This window comes from Gobius niger (genome assembly GCF_951799975.1).
Source record: "Gobius niger genome assembly, chromosome: 9".
Taxonomy (NCBI): Eukaryota; Metazoa; Chordata; class Actinopteri; order Gobiiformes; family Gobiidae; genus Gobius; species Gobius niger.
Window position 1 is genome coordinate 13,762,810 of NC_136860.1, and position 21,792 is coordinate 13,784,601.

At 44.3% G+C, this 21,792-nt stretch overlaps 1 protein-coding gene across 1 annotated transcript; it reads left to right on the plus strand.

Annotated features, from left to right (window-relative positions):
- The first annotated feature begins 1,426 nt into the window (after window positions 1-1,426).
- On the plus strand, window positions 1,427-18,177 carry inhbb (inhibin subunit beta B). Its single transcript, XM_079563535.1, has 2 exons — window positions 1,427-2,442; window positions 15,926-18,177. The coding sequence occupies exons 1-2, from the start codon at window positions 1,998-2,000 to the stop codon at window positions 16,750-16,752; spliced, it is 1,272 nt and encodes a 423-aa protein (XP_079419661.1). The 5' UTR covers window positions 1,427-1,997; the 3' UTR covers window positions 16,753-18,177.
- The last annotated feature ends 3,615 nt before the right edge of the window (window positions 18,178-21,792 follow it).

Genomic DNA, 21,792 nt, shown 5'->3' on the forward strand with positions numbered 1-21,792 from the left:
ATGGCACGGGCCACACAAGTGAAAGCTTTCAGCACTAAAGTCAAAGCTAAATGCACAAAAAATATTTTGTCAGACAGTTGCAGCCTCTTTTTATTAGTTGTGGCTCAAGATTGAATTCACAAACATGTTTTTCAAACTTTTCTTTGTAGAAGCTTCATACTGTCTTCTTAGGTTAAGAATATTACAGGTTTGTTTCTTATAGTAGGACAGAAGGTTTAGTTTACCTGCTTGACTAGTTTTGATCACTTCCTCAGAAAAAAGCCTAAATATCCTAAATATTCATCAGATTTAAATAACAAAAGTTCCTTTTATCGATCGCTCCCTGGATGTTTTGTGAGTTACCTGGCTGGTGTTGTTCTAATCGTATATTAATAAGAGCCATTTGAACGGCTCTTTGAAATGAACGGATCCCAAAGACTCGGCTCCCAGTAAAGAGCTGTATGTCCCATCACTGAAAAACAGGAACTAAACCAGATCTTAACAAGGTCTAAACCACTAAACTGGGACTAAACCACTTCATCGTAGAGAAGTCACTGAAAATAAGACACTTTTAACCCGATTTATAAATGCAGTGGAGTAGAAAGCACGGATACAGGCTCTAAAATGTAGTGCAGTAAAAGTCAATAGCATTCTCCACCACTGCTCTCCATATAGCTGTTTCGGCTTTTTGCTTGTAATGAGTCGACACGACCAGTAGATGGCCCCATTTACCACCAGATCTACCTCGCTTTAACTCTTATATTCCACAGAACTGTCCGGGTTCAGGGCGCGCTTCCAAACCATATTTTCTGAAGAACTAGCGAGCAGTTTTATGAAACGGAAGCGCGCTCGCCTGAAACCCAGCGCAGCGATGACTCTGCGTTTGGAAACAACTTTAAAACACAATCCTCTTTGTATCGCGTCCTAAAAGGGGGAAATCCGAGTCACTTTGTCTGCTTGTAAACTGTAAATGGACAATGAAAAATAGACACACTCACACAAGTTCAACATGACTAAGGAATCTATCTGAAATCACTGCGCCTTTCTTTCTTTTCTTTTCATTCATTTTTTTTGTTTTGGTGGAAGGGGGGGAATCCCGTGGCGCGCCAAACAGCACAGACGCGACTTTTGTGCGTTTTCGCCAAACTTGTTGCGGGCATGACGTTTTCCCCCCTGTGCGTTTATGGAACAATGACTCCCTTACATTTTTTTCCCCCTTTTTTTTTTTTTTTTTTTAAACACGATGCCAGGTGTCTCAACCACAACACAGCCGTGACTCGTGCTCGGAGATAAGATAGTTGTAGTAGTAGTAGTTGTCGTTGTCGTAGTAGTGGTGGTACTTCTCTGTGTCTAATCCCTTGTGTCCAGTTGGTGGAATTCCCCACGTGGTTTCACCTCCGGTATAAAAACTTTGGGTGTGCGGAGCCCCTGTTGTCGTGATTGCAAAGAGAGCAAAGGGGTCTCGTGTGCGCAGAGGAGAGAGCAGAGAGGCAGCGGCAGCAGCGGCAGCGGCAGCGCGTGCAGCAGACGTACACAGCATCTTGTTATAAAGGGGCTTGACGCACAGTGTTGGCCATTCAAAACGCACGGGGAGTTAACGTTGCGACTTGCTCTTGGAGATCTCCAGTCCGTGCGGGGTTTTGAATGAGAGAGAGAGAGAGACAGACAGAGAGAGAGCGCGCACACGGAGTTTTGGAATATTGACTTGGCGAATATTACGCATTTACCTACAACTTTTCTGTGTGTTCTTTTGCTCCCCTGACTTTGGACTGAGACTGATATGACAGAAGCGCGTCCGCGACACAAGATGAACTTTTATTTGGACTTGCTTTGGAGTAAATAGCGTGCGGGGGGATCACGGGATTTATTTATTTTATTTTTTTTGGATATCTTGACGCACTCCCCGGGACAGTTCTGGACATTTGTTTAGACGCGAAACGTGCTTTTGAAGCGGATTGTGCTTTGGAGATCTGTTGTCTTTTTCTTCCCCCCCTCTCCCTCCCCAACTGTCAGAGACAATGAGCGTGTCCACTGCGGCGTTGTGCTATCTGGTGGCGTTGTGCGTCGCGGCGACCGTGCTCGGAGCGCAGAGCCCCACAGCCTCCTCATCATCGTCTTCATCATTATCGTCATCATCATCCTCGTCTTCCTCTTCCTCGCCCTCTTCACCCCAAGAGTCGTGCGCGTCCTGCGGCCTGAGGGCGCCGGACCAGGCGGAGCGCGTCAACGTGGACTTCGTGGAAGCGGTGAAGAGGCACATCCTGAACCGGCTCCAGATGAGGGAGAGACCCAACATCACGCACCCCATCCCCAAGGCAGCCATGGTGACGGCGCTGCGGAGGCTGCACGCGGGGAAAGTGCGCGAGGACGGCCGGGTGGAGATCCCGAACTTTGACGGACACGCCGCCTTCAACAACGAGGTGCAGGCGGAGACCTCGGAGATTATCAGTTTCGCCGAATCAGGTAATAATCTATTATTGATGGCGCGCGTTCAGCGGTGACCCCGGGGTGAACCCGCGATCACCTTTTGACTCGCCGTGCCTCCTTGCGCGCGTTGGCACCAGGTGGGGATATACTTGGAAACGTAAACCCCGTTTTCCACCGAGTTTTACGCATTCGGAATTGCGCTCGGGTCCCCTTTACGCAGCGCCAAATGTCCACCGCGTTATCACCGCTGTCAACAACGCAAACACATTCAGAGCTATACTTTCCAAAGGCACCCTTATGTTAGCGTTGGATGAGCTCCTCTTACCGTGGCATCGGAGCAACATAAAGCAGTGACATTGTAGACAAAACAAGACCATTTAATTCGTGAAGCAAACTTTATTTTGTGCCGGCAATATTATATTCATATAACTTTTAGGGAGAACATGACAGTAGTTACTCGCAAAGGGTCCTGGCATTGGCAGTCAGAGCTGGTGCAGCATAGAAGTTAGATTTGCCTGTATTTAATGTAGTCAAAAAGCCTTTTATCCCCTGTCAGAAGATGCGCATGTACTTTTAGGTCAACCATGTTTGTGGTCATCGAAATCATCTTTTAGCTAACATAATATTTCCAATTGTAACATTGTGCCACATCTCTATTGAATTCCATGCGCGCCTAAACTACCCTGCCAAAACAAATCAAATGAAATAAAAAAAAATATCCAAACTCGGGATCACAGGTCAAGGGGCTGCTTCAGCTAAATTGCCACAGACCAGCCTTAGAGCCGCTCTGTTTAAAATGGAGCACAATCCGTCAAGTGTATTTGACATATAGGGAAAGAGCGATGTCCATTTCGGAGGCTTCGATGGGCCACTTTGTTACCACAGCAACAGGCAATCAAACGCGCACTATAAACAACAGCTGAGCCGCCAGATGACCCTCGATATGCTCATGTACTGCCACTTAAGAGACTTTTCCATCAAAACATTGCATTGGGGCCAAGTGCCATTGCGGCGCGAGTGCAGTTGTGGGTTTCCCAGTGCAGAACTCAGAGCCGATATTAACATTTCTAACAACTCATTTGGAAAGGATTATCAAAGGAACATTACGCTTTATTCATATTGCTTCGGCTAATGTTACAATGTTCCTCCGTACAATGCTCAAATTTCTAACAATCGCAACTAAACTCGATCCTATTTCTGGCGCACCATTCAACCAACAGCAGCGTCTTTAAGTAAATTAAATGTAACCAACTCACATAAGCTTAACCATGTCGCCGAGTTTGAACGCCAAAAACCCGACCTAATGCCACTTAAGAAGCTCCGTGTGGGGGGCACCTATAATTCGCAAAGGCACACGGCACCTAGTTACAGGTCGGAGTGGTGGAAAGCACCGTACTTCTTTGATGTTTCAGAAGGAAATGGAGGGTGCTGTTCCTGAAACATACAAGTGGTTCTCAAGCTCTTTAAGGCTCTTGTCCTTGTACAATTTAGAAACTGTTTTATTTGTGTTTTCGTAGTCTTCTGAGTTCTTTTCGTACTTTGCTCATGGTTTAGAAGTACATACCATCATTTTTTTTGGTCTGAAAGGTCTGAGAAAGACTGGTTTGGCGTTTTCAATGGGACTCGTCATAATAATTGCAAATCTGAGTGCATCTTTCACCTCTGCTTAGGACAAAATCATAGTGATTAGTGATGCGGGTTGCAGTAGCAGTAGCAGTAGTCGAACTCTTTACTTTTGCATAGCTTGTACACCGATATGTACTGGTAGTTTTTTTTTTGTGTATAGTTCTGCAACACTTTACAACTTGTTCCACATCAATAGATTAAGTTTTTTCAGTGGAATGAAGGATTCCACTTCTTGGCAGTATGTCTATGAGCAGGGTCCCTCACTTAGATTGCATATTTATATCAAAGCCGGCAGCGCCTCCATTTAAAACTATATTGCACATGTTCCCCTTCCTCAGACTGATGCTGCAATATGGATTTCAGCGTGGGAAGAACACGCTCCTAATATACAAATGCTTTCGCCCTGGCTTCTCCTTCCATTCATCATTCTCCACCCAGTGGGTCTAAGCATTGGGCAGGCATCTGGATATACTTCTATAAGCTCCGAGACATTTACTTTAGTGATGAATGAGACAATTTTAAGTTGTTTCCCAATTCAATATGTCACAGGCTGCTGGCCGGTCGCTTCCACGTCCTGGATGAAAAAAAAATATGAAAAAACTTTTATTTTGTGGAGCTTCGCTATCTTAAAAAGGCAGGACAAGAGCGGGCAGCGACACAGGTGTCTTTGTCGCCTTGTCTTATCGTGAATCGTGTTTACATTTTAGCGCTGCAGAACTTGTAAGTTTTTACATGGCAGGCAAGATTTGGCATCGCTCACCAGCTTTGAAGGCTTTTGAACTTTTTTGCAGGGCCGTAAGAGAAAGGCTAAACAAAGCAGAGGGTACCGTGGGGATACCCACACATCGTATTTTTTTTAATTATAGTTTAATATAGTAGCAGCTACATTCACCTTAAAATGCCTGTGATTGTCTGTCTTTCAATACATTGATTAGTAATTATTAATAATTATTAGTGCTTTTAACCATGTTATAATGTTACTTCACGGGTGAGGGAACACTTGACTGATGCAGTAATTTGCTTCATCGACACTGGTTTGAGCATTCTTGATTTCTTGCATATTTCCTGGATTTAGTTGCATAACAGACACAACCTGTAAATGTCCTACCTATTTTTGAAACTCATAACCCATCACCAAACTCTCAAAGTGTGATTATCCGGGCACAGTGATTGACTTGATAGGATGTAGGGCTGGGTACCGGTACTTTTTTTTTCTCCGACCAGTACTTTAAGGATACTTGGTTTTCGATACCAAATACCTGAACAATGCTTTTTTCCAATACCTATACTTAAATATTTGTCATCTACAACCAGAAAACGAACAACAATGTGTGGAGATCAACACATTTACAATATTGGGTTCCAACGTCAGGAAATGTGTGAAAAATGGGGAATAATTTGGGGGAAAATTGGTAGAAATTGTGGCAAAATGAGGAAAAATTGTGCAAGAAATGAGGAATAAATTGGGAAAAAAATTAAATTTATTTGGGCGAAGCAACCAGGTAGCTTCCTTTAATTAGTGTCCCTGGACCAACGGTATCAAATTTGGATCTAAAGAGAGATTTTTTTTTATTTTTTTTTGTTGGTTCTCATTTTCAATACTTTTTACCTGTAGTACCTAAAAGTGTTTTTCCCGATACTAAATTGGTCAGTGCTTTTTTCCCCACTACCGTTTAATAAACTTTCATTCCCATCAATGCCTGCAGAGGGCGCTCCAGGCCAAATAAAAAATCCTGACCAACAGTCTCTCACGTCTTTCTGCAGCTTATCGTGAACATTGTTTCAAATTATGTGTTCAAAGTCATTCCATTAAAAAAGTGAAGTCTCAAAATGACAAAAGTACAAGGAAGAACGTATATTTTTGCAGTCGTAAAACTGAATTCCCCGGGACCCCGTAGCGCTCGGGTAACCCTAAGTACGTCCGGTTGGGAACGACGTTTTGATCTCGATCTAGGCCCGGTGACGCTTGGAAGGTCGAATCCTTTATGAGGCCGCACTTGCCGTGAAAAAGTTTGAGAAACCACTAGATCAAGAGAGACTTAGCCTTAAAGACTTGACCTTCGACAAACATTACCGTCCCGGCGGAGCTTGGAATCTGTTATCAACCGTAAAGAGGCGATGAGTAACAACTCTCCGCTCGGATGCGCAATAACACGTTGGCCTGCCGTATAATTATCCTTGAGCTAATGTTTTTATTTTTCACAGCATGTAATTATAGAAACAAAATGGGGTGGGTCACTATTTCTTGAAGCTACATGTTCAATTTGTTTTTTTCTTTCAATGCCTATACAAACGCTCTATGGCTGTAGTGCGTAATGGGTTTATGGGAGACACGGGAACACCTGTCTTAGGCTCCAGTCGTCTTTTGAAACACGCCTTAGGGTAACAATAAGAGTGTTGACGATGATTTGTACAAGAATATATATATGGAAGAGCGATGCATCATGTGAGAGGACAGGTATTACAAATGGGTGGAGGAATTGACAAATAACTTCGGGACCACAATGGAAAAGGGAGGGTTGAGGGAAAAACTGAGACATCGAGACAAGGTAATGACTATTTGTGGTTCTGGCTATAAGTCACTGGCACTTTTTTTTTTTTTTAAGAGATGCCCTAGGTTGGCGAGACACTGCAGGTGAATGGGGGAATAGAAATTTAAAGATAAGGTATAGATTTGAATCTTTTGCTGTAGAGATTATGGACATAAATAAGAACAAGTCGTTCGTTAATGCATGAAAACGGCCCAGATTTATGCTATTGCTTTAAAATCTCAAGACAAGGCTGTGAATTTATAAAGTGCGTAGCTGTAAAACTCTTCAAGTGTACTTCAAGTGTGTTGTCAACACCGTGACAGAAAAAGGCCCTCAGAGTTTACAATTCTCAATATAAATCTAAAGCGAAACCAGTGCAATAATTTGAACATGAACTCTTTAGCAACTTAAAGATGAGGCAACTTATTTGTTTCCATTTTCTAAGAGCAGAGATCAGACTGTCCCAAAACCTGGAAGGGAGAACAAAAACAAACAGTTTTGCCCGCAGTACCTCCCCTTAACAGTCCCATTAGATTGTATTAAAGCCCTAATCCATCTCAGTTTCCATCCCCAGTGCTGCCTTTGAGCCAGAGAGGCGCAGGTGAATAGGTGGTGGCTCGAGTTGAGCTTGTGTTTTGGGGTTTTATCCTAAAGCCAGTCGCGTTAAATCCTCTAGTTTCCCCCGATGACAATCAAACGAAACGAAAGGCAGAGTCCTTAAATTACCCCTCCGTTTGTTGTGTGAGGGGGCATAAAAGACAACCTCTGAATCCAATTTCATCACTAAAGCCCGAGCTCGCACTCAATACTCCAATGTATAAAGCCCTCTTTTAAATACGGACAAAGTCTCTCAATTGGCCATTTATCCCTCGCTCTAAGAATGTGTATCTAACTAATTCTCAGAAGTCCAAAGAGAACACCCTTTCCTCTCCGCTCCCACACGCCTGTCCCGCTCGCGCCCCCTAAAAAAAAAGAAAAACCCCATCCGCACTCCGCAACAATCCAATAATTGTCACTTGACGCAAAACTGTTAGTCGAGCGACATGAAAACACGCAATTAAAGACGCCGAAATAGGATGTCTTCAAAAATGCGCTCACGGGGGGGGACATACCCTGTGTTCTCCCCGACCCCGCTCGTACAATTAGCCTGAATGGGCCTCGCGAGCTCCTGCCCACTGAATGGGAATGATCCGAGCGCACTCATGACAGGGGAACAAAAGCCAGGCAATTATTAGAAGAGCACTATGCGTTCACGCTGAAGCCGACATGTCAACGTAAAGGGAGGGGAGGGAAAAAGGGAAGAAAAAAAAAAAAAGCCGGCAAAACAAAAGAAAATGCGCAGAATAATGCATGAGATATTTGAGTCGGGCAGAGAGCGAGGGGGGGAGGAGGGGGGGGGTTGGCGGAGGGGGTGAGGCCGCGGCGGATGGGCACGGTGTTGGTGATGGCAAGGGGAAGGGGTGGGGTGCTCATATTGTGTGTGTTTGCCCATATTGCTGCATTGTAAAGGATGCTTTTGTGGCTCTGAAGGTTCGCTGGGCTGCTTCTTCTTCTCCTTCTGTGCGTCTATTCTTCCTCACACCTTTGAGCCTTTGTGCCGCATTGTACCAGGGAGCTGGCTTGGATCCCTGCTCCCTAGACCCCCGTCTGCCTCTTGGCCAGCTGGCTTGCGCCCCCCCCCCCCTCTCCATGCACCCCCCCCCACCCCATCCCGTCACCCTCCGCACCCCTCCGCTAAGCTCGGACCCTGCCAGCCGGGGCACGGCTCACAGGAGGAGTCCCCGCACGGCTCTCCAGCCAGGGCAGCTCCGAGCCCCCCCAAAAAGCGAGCGCCATTGTCACAGCCGCGGGGACAAAGATGGCATGGGTCCCTCTTGGCTCTGGATTTGAACTTAGTGTGCGATGTTGCCCCGTATCATTCGACAACATTTGAGAAATACAGTACGTAAACATATTTCCAGGGATTGACACGAGCTGGTAGACAAATACAAAGCCCAAGAAGACAACCCTGTTTATATTTCTACAATTCATCAATTTATTTAACATTTATACTTGGACAGTTTATACATAAATTGATATCATTGTGTTTCTTGCAGTCCGCAATGTTTTTCCCCCCATACATCCCCATTGCGGAGAAAATCACAAGCAGAGAAAACCTGGCTATTACAAACAGCACGAAGATAAGATATTTCCTTTTAAATGTTGCCAGGGGCTGTAAGACTCACAGATGTTCTTCTTTGCCAATGCCTAGCTTTGTCTCTTATGACACGAACACGCTTGATGATAAGTATCAGTTGAGATAAAAACTTTCATCCCCAATAAATTCCCCGATCGGTTTTGGACCATTTTCACATTAGATCTACAGTATGAGAAACCGGATCTGTGGAGTGCAGAAAGTCGGACCGTTTTTTTCCACATTTCAGATGGTACAAAACTGCTCAACATAACTTCCATTTTGACATTGAATTTAAACATATTCAAACCTTATTTTTAACCACCGTGTGCAAAGCCAAAGCAGCCACATCTGTGCAGAAACAAGCCGGTGATGTCCCGCTCCCTGCAAAGTTACAAGGGGCTGAGGAAAGTCTCACTGCAAAGACACCCTTTACAAAATAAATGATCGTAATTTCTTCTTTTCATTAGGTGAAACTTTACACGGATTGTCTTTCAGGAATCAGCATCTGGCTGTACTCTTTATTTGGTATTTCCAAGTCAATAGCTCCCAGCTGCCCCAAGAAACTGAAGCAGTCAAACTTGCAGACCAGAATGCACCACACTTCTGTCTTCTGCATTTGTATTTCTTCTGGGATTTCCTAAATCATGCAAAAAAAAACCCGCCCTTTTTGAGATAATCATGTCATGTTACACTATCTTATCAAAACATTACCTGCTGGAGCAGCGCTTTGATACTTTTGTACGTGTCAGCTCACACTCTGTTGTTCTTCATATGGAGGAATCCACAAAGTCGGTTGCAGTTACAGCTATCGTTCAGTTTTGCTCCCCCTGCTGGTGTTTTGTATAACTACAACAGTACATTAAGTTATACTACAGAAGGATCTTTACATTTGTGTAACTTTTAGCCGTAGAAATAGCAACACTATCCTGACAGTTGGTCTGAATGTAGCAATGGCAAAGGTTAGTAAAAAGCTTCACATAATCACTCATGTAAAGTATCAGCCGGTCCGACTCTGGCATTACTCTTGTTTGTTTAGCCAGCCCCGTAAACCGATCCGGTTTGCAGGGGGGGGTGGTGGGGGGGGTGGGGGTTTACCGCGCGGTCAGCTTGCGTTCCCGAGTCCTCCCAGGGTTAACCGGGCGCTTGTTTCTCCGCCGGTAGCCGCCGCCTTCCTTATCGCGCCGCCGCGGCACAAAGCGGCCCGGGTCTGCCAAGCTGCCCCCGGTTGCAGGTGAGGGAAGGACGATGCCAATCTCCCTTCTCCCCTGACATGCTCCCTTGGGTGCTCTGCGGAGGTATTCGATGTCCCGTACGCACAGGAGCGGAGCAGCGCACTTGACGGGCCAAAGCCACTCAAAAGAAAGCGAGTAGAAAAGAAAAGGGGAGAGGGGGGGGGGGGAGAAAAAAAAAACACGTAGAAGTTTGGATTTAGAGTGGACATATGGACAATGGAGGCTTATAAACATGCATGGGTTACCACATTATCGATATTTTACGTTTAATCATTTAAAATGTGTAACCAAAAGACCGGGTTTTTTGAATTGGCCGCAAGCTTTCACTTTTTAACCACTAATGGCATGCTAGCAAATCTATGGCGGCGCAACGAAGACACTTTGAGTGAGCGCAGAACCGGACCAATCAAAAAAATGTGGGTCACAGTTTTGTGTTCCATCTATGGGGCGACAAGATTGAGGAAATTCAGATCAGAGCGCTTTAGTAGTAGAAGAAGAGACAACCAAAGTTAAATCTGCGTGTGAGAAGGTAACTTCTACTCCGAGTTTTCACCAGGGGAAATAACTTTGTAACATGGTTAAAAGCGCAAAATTAAGACTATAGAGTTCTTTATTGTTGGCATCCGGACCTGGTGAACCCGGGGCGAGCGATCCAAGACGGTGGCATGAAGGCCTGATTATGGCAGGTCATTGACATTGCCGCCGCTGGTTCGGTTTACCTCGGGACACCGGTCTTTCATGAGGAGCTGTCAGTCGTGGCACCGTTGGGCCGGCGCCAAGCATTTTCCACATTCAGGCCACAAGTGCGCATCTCAGGCCTCAATGGCGCTGGCCGCCCCTGTATAGCGAGTGGCGGCATCAATGATTCATGCGGCTTTATTAAAATTGCCCCCATAGTAGAAAAGATGGCAAATGAGCGGCTTTGATCGGGCAGGAAGAAAGCTATTGACGCCATTGAAAGGGCTCTCTATCAGATGCTTTGCAGGTTGACTCACCCCATTGGTGTGCGTACACAAGTGAAAACACAAAAGGGTCTTTACAGAGGGCCCGCTATGTTGATATCCATGCAATAGGTCGGTATTATAGCCTGGGCCAGGGTGCACGCAATGGCTACTCGTTTCCTATCCCAATGTTGATAGTTGATAGCTCGATGTGAGAAATAATTTGAATGTTTGATAATGGCGATAATATTATTGCGCTATTTTACGAAGCTGTTTAAACATAGTACATCCATAAATAACAAGACTCTAATAAAATACTAAAACAGGATCAAATGTATTGTGGCTTCTGGCGACATGGATATTGTGTCACCTAATATTGATAATGGTGCTTTAGCGATGTATTGTGCAGTGTTAGTTGATAGTAATCCAAATCAAAGGGCTACAGACAGTAACTTTTTATGTAGTCATTTCTCCTTTTGAATGTGGTTGGGGAAACGTTTTTAACATAATTGAAGCAATTTTTTATTTTCTGCATGCCCGTGATGACATACTCATGTGTAAGTACTTTCAGGCTACTTGTCGCACATTATTATATTGTAAATCAAAAAGCCATGTTTTACAGGCCTTGGGGAAAAAAAACAAAAAAGTTTTATTTGAATTTTTCTGGATTATAAGCGGCTTCCAAAAATATGCAAAATCAAATCCCCAGAAGTCTCGTATTAGTCCCGTTCTCAGAAACCATAAAATGTCGCTGGAGTAGAACATATGGTGCTTCTTAAACTTGTGCCAAGCACGAGCAGAAGCATTCTATTTGTTGTTTTGGTTGTCCGATTTGCACGGCGAAGCGTGACAAATCAATTCAGAGCGGCTGTCCCAGGCTATTTTAATCTTTCATAAAGCATAGCCATGCTGGAGATATAAAGTTTTCTGTAATTGTATCAATGTAATATTGTTAACGTAATGCAACATCAAACACAGTCCCAAGACGTCTATTACTGGTCACATTCTTACAAATTATAAACAGCCAAATAGTCACATGAAGGTTTCTAAGCATTAAAACCCTGGATCGGCTTGTTTGTTGTTGTTCTTGTAGCTGTACAACGAATAAAACAGGAAGCAAGACTTTTTTGTTTTGTTTATAAAGATTCAAAGAGGGAATGAGTAAAGCTTAAACTTTAGTCATTCTTAGCTTTTTGAATCCCACTTCTTACCAGGGATAAGTTAATAATTACAACTATCACGGAGCACAGTTGAGCTAACAAACGCTTATGCTAACAACAGCTAGTTTGCTAGTTCTCCAGTTCAATACAAATCCTTTATAATTAGGTGCGTAATATTTTCACAAATGTCTGCTTTTAAAACACATTTCATTCCTCTGTTAGAAAAAAACCCTCAGATTCAGGGCCTTTAACCCGTTGCATTGAAGTGCCAGTGTTTTTTGCTGCCGCTCATGCTAACCCAGGCCTCCCACAAAACAGAACACCGTATTCCGCAGCCTCCGCCTTGCCCACCCTGTCCCGTGGCGTGTGGTCTCCGTCGACAGCCCGGTTTGAGTAATGATCCTCGGAGATACCTTCTTTCTCCGCCGGCCTCATCCCTTAAACGTTGGTGGCGCAGGTGGGGACACGCTAAGGGAGCGCCATAGCCCACCCAGGTGTGTCCTGTAGCTACAGCTCAGCCTCGCCTGGCCGTACGCGCTGTGCACCGCGCGTTTTCCAGCGCGGGGTCAGGCGAGGCGTGTCGGGGCCAGCTGAAAATAGTTTGGAGCACCGCTTGAAAAGAACAATTCATTCCGCGAGGGAAGCACAGCGCACTGAAGGGAAGGCACGTATGGCGTACATTCTTTGCAGCGGGGAAGCGATCGAATCTGTACGTGCCATAAATAACGCACTGTAAACTTTAAAAAAAAAAAAAAACAGGACCGCAGAGGTGAGGTCGAGGCATGTGTAATGTGTTGCAGAGCAGCTTTAGCACATTTTTCGTAATCACTGTTTGACATTAGCACTAGCTATGTCACTTTTTGGCTAGTAGGCTAAGTCTTTTGTTTACATCGAGCCACATATGCGCACCTACTGCTCAGATCTGAACATTTGAGATGGTCTTGAATGTTCTCACTACTGCAGGGATGTCCAAAGTGCGGCCCGGGGGCCAAATGCGGCCCTCAAACCAATTTTTTTTCTTCTTGCTGAATCGGGACACATCATCAGAGATGGTCCTTTTTATTTGAAATGTAATAATTCTACACAATTCTAACCAAACAACTAACCTTTTACTGTGAGACAGAGCTGGCATGAAGGTTTTGAGCATAAATAAAGGTGTGAGGCGCAATTTAAACCTCTGCTAGTCAAAGGTTTTGCGGCACTGACCACCGATCTATGGCCCTTCACCCTGTGTACGCCTCAGTATGCGGCCCCCCATGAAAAAAGTTTGGACACCCCTGCACTACTGCAATGAACACAGTTTAACCAGAAGTATCCATATTGCATGTAACCGTTATAATGGTTTTGGAGTTTGTGCCAACAGTGTAGAAAATAAGCTGTGTGTTGTTTTTTTGTACACATTATGTTGATCAGGCATCCATTTCCCCTGCAAAATGCTTACAGTTCACCCTTAATTTTCTTTTTATTTGGTGTTTTTTTGTTTTCACCACAAAGCAGATAGAAAGTCTCTGTTTTATATCTGCTGTCAGAGGCTTTGATCCCAATCCGAAAACCATCTCTGACACATGGTTGGCCGGTTGTCGTGGCCACGAAGAGTAAGTGTGACAGCCTTGCAAATCGATTCGGGGGAGAGAGAGAGAAAGAGAGAGAGAGTGAGCCATAGATGCATGACGCAATATTACGATATCACGATCCATAAGCGCGATCTACTGTAGAGTCCTCTGTGTCGAAGGATCAGCATGTTTTTACGACACAAAGGCGGATTTAGCAAAGTCAAAACGTGGAATAGAGCTGTCACATTCCCGCACTGTCTTGTTGCAATCCATTACATGCCGCTTAATTGCATCATAAACAGCCTCAGGGAAATATGGTTTTGTGTGTTATTACTGTAAGTTTGAAAATAGTACTTAAGAAAATTATTTGTTGCGTTCCCACAGCACATTGCGACTTGACTGCAACATGTTTCAGGAACTTGGTATGTCAGAAGAAACCGATAGAAACAAACGTGCAAGAAATGTGACATTACATGCGATAAACAAGACTTTATTGTCAGCAAGTTTCTCTTATTCCTATATTTCTGTTTTGCTTAAACTGTGAAAAAGTTGGGACATAAAAACCTTTGAGTGCGTATAGTATGGTATATCTTCCCTTTCTGAAGTGCTCTCCACCAGGCGAGCTGCTGGCGATGATAGGAGTGAATTATTAAATGTCAAAACTACACACAGCCCCCTTTAAACTGTATGTTGTAAAAAGGTAATCATTTTGTACGGGCCCTGCAACATGTCTATCTATCACGCTGTCACGCTCAGTGAGATCCCTCTTTTTCAGACCTCGGAGCTGTCGGGGCAAGTAAGAATGTGCTCCGCTGAGCGAGGTGAGGTTAGTTTGTTGTAGCCCCGAGGGCCCTTTACAGCCACTGAGGCAAAAGCTGCAGCTCCCGTGTTGCTCGCTCCAGATTCATTTCAGCTTGTGCTCTGCGTGCACTTGATACTTTTACCCACGGGCCCCGGTTCTGAGAGGGGCTGATATTTGCCGTGGAGCAAGGTATGCGCCTTTGCCGTGTGCTCCCAGCTGACACAGTGCAGAGCGGTGCTGGTCTCGACAGGCCTCTGTTTGAATGTAAAGCTGCGGTTTACAGGAGGAAGAGGCGTGAGGCGCCCTAAAGAGGGGCCCGTCTTTGGTGGCCACCTGTTGACACTGACACACACTAATCAGTCGGCAAACAAAGTCATTTAGCGGCTTTCAAAGGCGCTGCTCTGCTTGAGCACATTGTACCCAATCTCCTGAAATAGAAACCTTTCAAGTTACCTCAGGGTAATTTGGAAGACATCATTAGGCTTAGAAAAAAGAAAGAGAGTTGGTGCTAGAGAGAGCCCATGGCCACCTTTAGACTCCCTGGATCTCTTTATTGTGCTCCATTAGAAAGTGGCCAGTGTCATGTAAATGGCTTTTATTTTTGCCTCATCATGCTTTTTGCTGGAAAGCCACGCGATTCAATGGCGGGCTGCAGCGCGGCTGTCTCCCACTGCCGCACTGGGGGCTTTGTGCTGTCACTCTCAGGGTGCTCTTGGTGGAGGACGGGGAGGGTGGGGGTGGGGTCCGGGCAGGGATGGGGCACCCATAACGAACTCGGTGAACCCCCCGGGGCCTTGGCTGCGTCCGCTGCCCTCCCACCTTCTCCACTTGCATCCTTCCTGCTTTCCTTCATCTTCTGCACTGTTGTCCACCCCCTTCACTCTGCCTCTTTCTCTTTAGTCTGTCATTTAGCAAACTGGACCTGAGGCCAATTGGGTCTGATCCCAGGACTGGCCTGTCACAGCTGGCCTATCAGAGGCAGCCATATGGGGTCACCTGACAGGCTGATTGAGGGAAAATGGGAAAACAACAAGAGCACAACTCTTTAAAGACTTGAATTAAGATGACAAAAATCTACATCTTGGTTTTGAGTGAGGTCTTTTTATTCAAAGGACATGAAGTGAAGCAGTTGGCATTAGCTCCAAGTTCACCTCTTTCCCACTTCTCAAAATATCTCAATTTTTGCTTTAAACTTGAATTTTACACATAAATCTAGCAGCAGCTGATAACATCCATCAATCTACCACAATCCCGTTGAGCATGTGATAATATATTACATCTCCAGTCATTTTTGGAATGTGATTTCTAGGACATTCCTGTTGCCAGTATCAACTTGAAAGAGATCTTAAATAACAGTCACAGATCATCTGGGTGTTACCTGTTAAAACCTGCTGCAACACTGCATTTAATCTATACACTTGTAAAACTGTTAGACATTCTCTTGACACATGACAGAGAAAGACCTAACTCTTCTCTTTTCCCCTTTTGTGTCTCACAGATGAACACACTTCGTCCAAGTCTGGCCTCTTCTTCCTCATCTCCAACGAGGGCAACCAGAACCTGTTTGTGGCACAGGCCAACCTGTGGCTGTACTTCCGGATCCTGCCTGGGGGCCCAGAGAAGGGCCTGCGTCGGAAGGTGACAGTGAAGATCCACTACCAGGAGCCGGGCCCAGTGAGCGTTGGAGCCGAAGGGGGTCCTGGAGGAGGGGGAGGAGGGGGTTCTGGGCGCTGGGCTCTGGTGGAGAAGCGCGTGGACCTGAAACGCAGTGGCTGGCACACCTTCCCTCTGTCAGAGGCTGTGCGCGCTGTGTTTGGCAAAGGCAACCGGCGGCAGGACCTGGAGGTGCACTGTGACGGCTGCGATATAGCCGGAGTGGCTCCCATCCTGGTGGATCCCGGCGACCCTTCTCATCGGCCATTCCTCGTGGTGCGGGCCAAGCAGGTGGACGGGAAGCACCGCATTCGGAAAAGAGGGCTGGAGTGTGACGGGACGAGTGGGGGACTGTGCTGTCGGCAGCAGTTTTATATAGACTTCCGCCTCATTGGATGGAACGACTGGATCATTGCCCCTGCTGGCTACTATGGCAACTACTGTGAGGGGAGCTGCCCGGCCTACATGGCCGGTGTGCCAGGCTCGGCCTCGTCCTTCCACACAGCTGTAGTAAACCAGTACCGCATGAGAGGCATGAGCCCGGGGTCTGTCAACTCCTGCTGCATCCCCACCAAGCTCAGTACTATGTCAATGCTCTACTTTGACGATGAGTACAACATCGTCAAGAGGGATGTGCCCAACATGATTGTAGAGGAGTGCGGCTGTGCCTGAGTCGCAGTCCTCGGGTCATTGGTGAACTTGGAAACAGTCAGAAAGGCCTTTTGTACAAACAAGACGTTATTGTACGGTACACATATCTATATATCTATACCTGTATGTGCAGGCCACACTGGTATCAGTGCTACTGTGCCTCTGCACATGTTCAGCGAGTGTGTTTATTTATCAGACTGAATGACATGCTCACTGTCAGCTTCGTCTGTCGAGCAACAACTGGTCAGTGATTGGACGAGAAGGGAATGACTATCACCAAATGATGCTTTGCTCTAGTTTGCCATTTCTAGTCAAAAAATAATGGCCCATGATCTCCTGACTGAAGCGCTTAAAGAAAGTGACAGGAACTGCCAACTATCAAAATGCTCCCACACAACTCTAGTCCTTGAACTAAGCACATGACTTTCAAAGTTTTATGAAGCACTGACAATTCATCCGCTTATACAATTCAGAACACCAGCACTTGCCTCCTGTACAGACAGTGTCCTCTCTGGTGGATTTAGAGCGGCAGCGCTTAATGCCTTGCAGGATTATACCCTCCGCAGTGCAAGTGGCAGAGAGAGCCCTCCACCGAGCTGCCCTGCTGCCATTGTTGTCTTCTTTCTCGCTGTTGACTACGGGCCTCCACCTTTAACTTGCTGCCTGTTTAAAGTGCTGCAGGTCCTGTTACCATGACAAGCAGGTGAAGATAGTCTCATAAGTGCACTTCACTTGTGCACTGGGAGCTCCAGAGAGTGGACCGCCTCCCCCTGCCCGAGACTGCTCCAGCTGTTGCAGGAGCAGCCGGCCGACGGGAGTGAGTTCGGGCCCACTGGGTCGCCATGGTGCGGTGCAGCACTTGCAGAAACTGAAATGCACACCCTGAATAGCACTTGTAAAAAGAATTGCCTTCCAAGGGGTACTGAGTGTCCTGTCCTATCGCTAAATAAGTGCCACATGAGCTATGCAATGTATAGTAACTATTCCATAATCCACTGCTCTATTAGACTGAGTCTCACCACTTCTCTCAACTCTCCCTCTCCACAGTCCTCCACTTTTATCAATACTTGAAATGTAATCTTTCGCTTATTTTCCAAAGCGAATGATTGTTGTGATGTTTGCACTGAAAAGTTGCGGGATTAGCGAAACAAAACTGCCATTGAAAAAAAATATTTTTATAGAAGTAAATTGAATTTTGTTTCAAATGTATTTTACCTAATTAATGGAACCAAAGAGGCCATGGATTTAGCTATTGTACCAAGAGGGCAAGGCCACAGTCATTGTGTACAATACTGTTTGATCATTTGCAAAAGGCCTACCACTGTATCAGGGTACGAGATATGATTTCATTTCTTTTCACTCTCTGTTTTGTACAATACATGAACACTTCGTTTTTTCGTCTTTAAATCTATTTTTGTTTTTCTATTTAATAAGAGTTATTTTTAGTTCCTGTCTAAGAATCATTTAGTCAAATAAATGTCATCTGTACAGTTTATGTAAAATAAAATGTTTTCTTAAATAACTTAACCTTCTGTGTTGCGTATGTTTTTTTGTGTATTACATTATGATTATTATTAGATGAACTGTGCCAAAACCGTGGCCTGAAATGTCATTCAAAAGCATGAAATTAGATTCAAGCTGGCAATAAATCTAAATGTCTAGGAAAATAATAACCTTGCGCAACAACTTTACCGCAATAGGTTCATTGAAAATACATCATTCAAGTGAAGCTTTGGTTGAAATTGTACACATTCTTTTGCTCCATTTGATTTGGAATAAAAAAAAATTGCCCACATTCCTATAGTGGATTAAAAAAATAATGTGACAAAATGATTCACCATGATTGACCATTCAACGTAACTTTCCGCTACCTGTATGAACCCAGTATATGATCCATATGAAGTCATACGTAGCTAAACAAAACTACCAGAATCGAGCAGGGTTTGCTTTAATTTATTTTTCCATAATGTTTGTGCACGACATGTCCCTAAATAACCCACAAAGCTACCTGTTTCATAACAAGAAAGAAAATCATCGGAGCGGGCAAATCAATCACATTTCGACAGGGAAACTTAGCAATAATTGTAAAAGGTGGGGCAGAAATGGCTCTGGGAAAAAAAGTTGTTTGTCTCCAAGGGATAGATGTTCACTTCTCTGGAGCCGCACGGTGCTAATTACAAGTATGATTAACAACTGCAGTGGCATTCGCAGAGGCAGCCAATGGAGAGGCCTTCACATACCTGCCTGGCTCTCTTTCTGGATCGAGCTACTGCTGTCGTGCATGTGTGTATGCAGCATGCACGCTAGCTGCTAGCTACCAGCAATCGTCTAAGTTACGGGTTCAAGACATAATTTGTTATTTTTGGGGGGTTTTTATCTCATGAATTTACCATTCCCTTCATTTTTTGTTGTTGTCAGCAAACACTCATTGTTAACTTTCCAAACACCTTAAGTTAACCTGCTTGTTCACAGTCGATTAAAAGGCTTTCATAATTAGGTTCACAAAGTTGGACAAATGTGTCTTGTTACAATATGCTGAAAGACAAAATAATTTCACAACCAGAGAAACACTAGGCATAGTCAGTCTGTCCAATATCTATCCAGAGATACAAACGGTTTGTATCTCTGGATAGATACTGTTCCAGAGCGCCCCCATATATGGTTATGTTTGAAGCAGTCAGAGTGGGGAAACAATGAGGATAAAAAACTATAGTATAGTTTTCTACCCAAAAAAGACACAAAGACAGGAGGAGGACCAAAGTGGTTCAACAGCTCATAATTATATAAACAAACAACTTCCCATACTTTAACTTCTTGACTGATGTCTTGAGATGTTGCTCCAATATTTCCACATAGTGTTCTTTCTTCATGATGTCATCTATCTTGTGAAGTACACCAGTCCCTCTCACAGCAAAACAACCCCACAGCATTATGCTGCCACCCCCGTATTTCACAGTTGATGTGATCTGTTTGATGGCTGGTCATTTCCATGATTGTTCTAACCAATGAAAATAGCACCTTTAAGTGTCTTGAAATTTCCCTCAAGGATGAACCAGACTTGTTCATACTTCCAAGGACATGACATCGTCATCTGGGCTTTTCTAAATAGTTTAAAGGTATAGCAATCTTATGTAAACGTCCGACTTTGTAAAAACAAAAACATTTCTAAAAAATTCTGTCTCTCATTCTTCTGTCATTTGACAAAAATAAGTATATTAAAAAAAAATTAATGACCTATAAAAGTAAAAGATAATTCTGGTTTCGTGACAGACAGTGAGAAAAAAAATGCAAATGTATCTTTTATAAACTGTATGTAAACATCTGGGTCCCACTGTACTTCCTCCCCCCCAATGAGGCTGTGCCCCCTTGTATGACACGATGCCGTCTATTTCTACAGTAGATGGGTGGTGACTGTTTTGCTGGTCTGCTGAAGGCTTAACCTTATTTTGTACATGAATAACAGAATGAAATATTATAGGGAGGCACCAAACTTGGTGTGTTTGAAAGATGTTCCCCTAGTTGATTCACGCGACTGTGGCGCAGTTGGTAGAGCGGGTTGTTTCATGATCGGTAGGTTGGTAGGCTGAAGGTGCCCACTGTCATTGTATCCTTGGGGAAGACACTTCACTTGTCTTGCCTTACATTGGTGTATTAATGAGAGTGTGAATGGTGGCTGGCTCCTTGCTGTAAAGCGCTTTGGGCCTAATGAAGGTAGAAAAGTGCTATAAGTTGAGTCCATTTACCATTTACCATGATTAAAAGTCCGAATTGTGAGAAAAAAAGTTAATGTTAGTCCCATGTGTTTTCAATAACATGCACTGTCCCGACTAAACAAAGTAAAGAAAGGAAGTTTTGATGAGGGAACAACATTGTAACAAGATAAAACGCTCCATAAAGTTGATTTTGCTCTTATCATACTCCCTTCAATTTGGTGTGTGGATGATACAGTATTAACAAGAAATGAAAACATTACAATTAGGCTTGAAGACACATCATCAGAACTTTGGTGTATACATTTCACAGTTGTTGAGTTTTGCCGTTGAAGATTACAACCTGTCACATTCGGCAGCTCAATTTAATTCCAGCCTACACACTGTGATTAGTGGAGATGAGTCAGCAGCGCCTTGTAAGACAGCAGGTTTGACCTGGAAAGGTGCCAAGTAAGGATAGGCAATACCAGGGACTTTAGATTCCGTCTGAAACCAAGTAATACTTTCATAATCGTTTTGATACCGATACCAGTGTGTTTTTTTTGAAACACACTCAGGACACTATATAAACCATAATCTCACCTCATGCCGCTCGCCTGCTTGATAAGGAGTTGGTTAAAGTAATTCCTATGTACAAAACACTGAGCCAACGTTTAACAATGAGCCAAAAAAAAAACTTGAAAGCCATGCTGCGGAATATTGAAAGGTTATACGTCGCTAGGTAATAAGAGCGTGACTAATCAGATGAACGTGTTGGTGAGAACGTTATGCTCAAGAGTTGATCGCCCAGACACGCACAGTGGGCTATACAAAAAAGGCATTAGGAGGCGGGCCCTGTGTATCCATAGAGACGAGCTGTTGATGTCCCGCTCCCAGCAAAGTTACGAGTCAGGTCTGAAGAGATGCAGTATCGATGTATTGACGCTTGGCTAAAATGTATATATTTTGGAATCAATCTACTCATCACTAAAGCCGAGTGAGATGAAGTTTTTCTTAAGTAGCCACGCAATGAAAATGTTAAATAGAACTTGCAACCAAACATTTTAAGAGCTTAGAGTTGGATTTTAGAGTCCAGTAGTCAACATACAGTAGGTCTTTCAGCTGAGAAATAAACACCCAACGCCTTTGACCAGTGATCAGCAGTTTGATCGTTCCGCACACTTTTTTTCATTATCATGATGATAATAATAATGACATGCACTCGAAATGAAAATATACCATGCAAATCATACAAGAATGTCCCGGTCAGGTCGTTTGAAGTGTTCTCCAGGCCTGCTCCATATGGTCAAAGCAAGACTAGATGCAGATGTAAGAAGATGCAAGCATGTGAAACATCTTTGAGAATAATGAC

Excerpts from the sequence above, each read along its gene's own strand:
- inhbb (XM_079563535.1), top strand. The coding sequence starts at position 1,998 with ATGAGCGTGTCCACTGCGGCGTTGTGCTATCTGGTGGCGTTGTGCGTC. Across the intron at positions 2,443-15,925 it reads TATCAGTTTCGCCGAATCAG|ATGAACACACTTCGTCCAAG; the intron begins GTAATAATCTAT and ends TGTGTCTCACAG.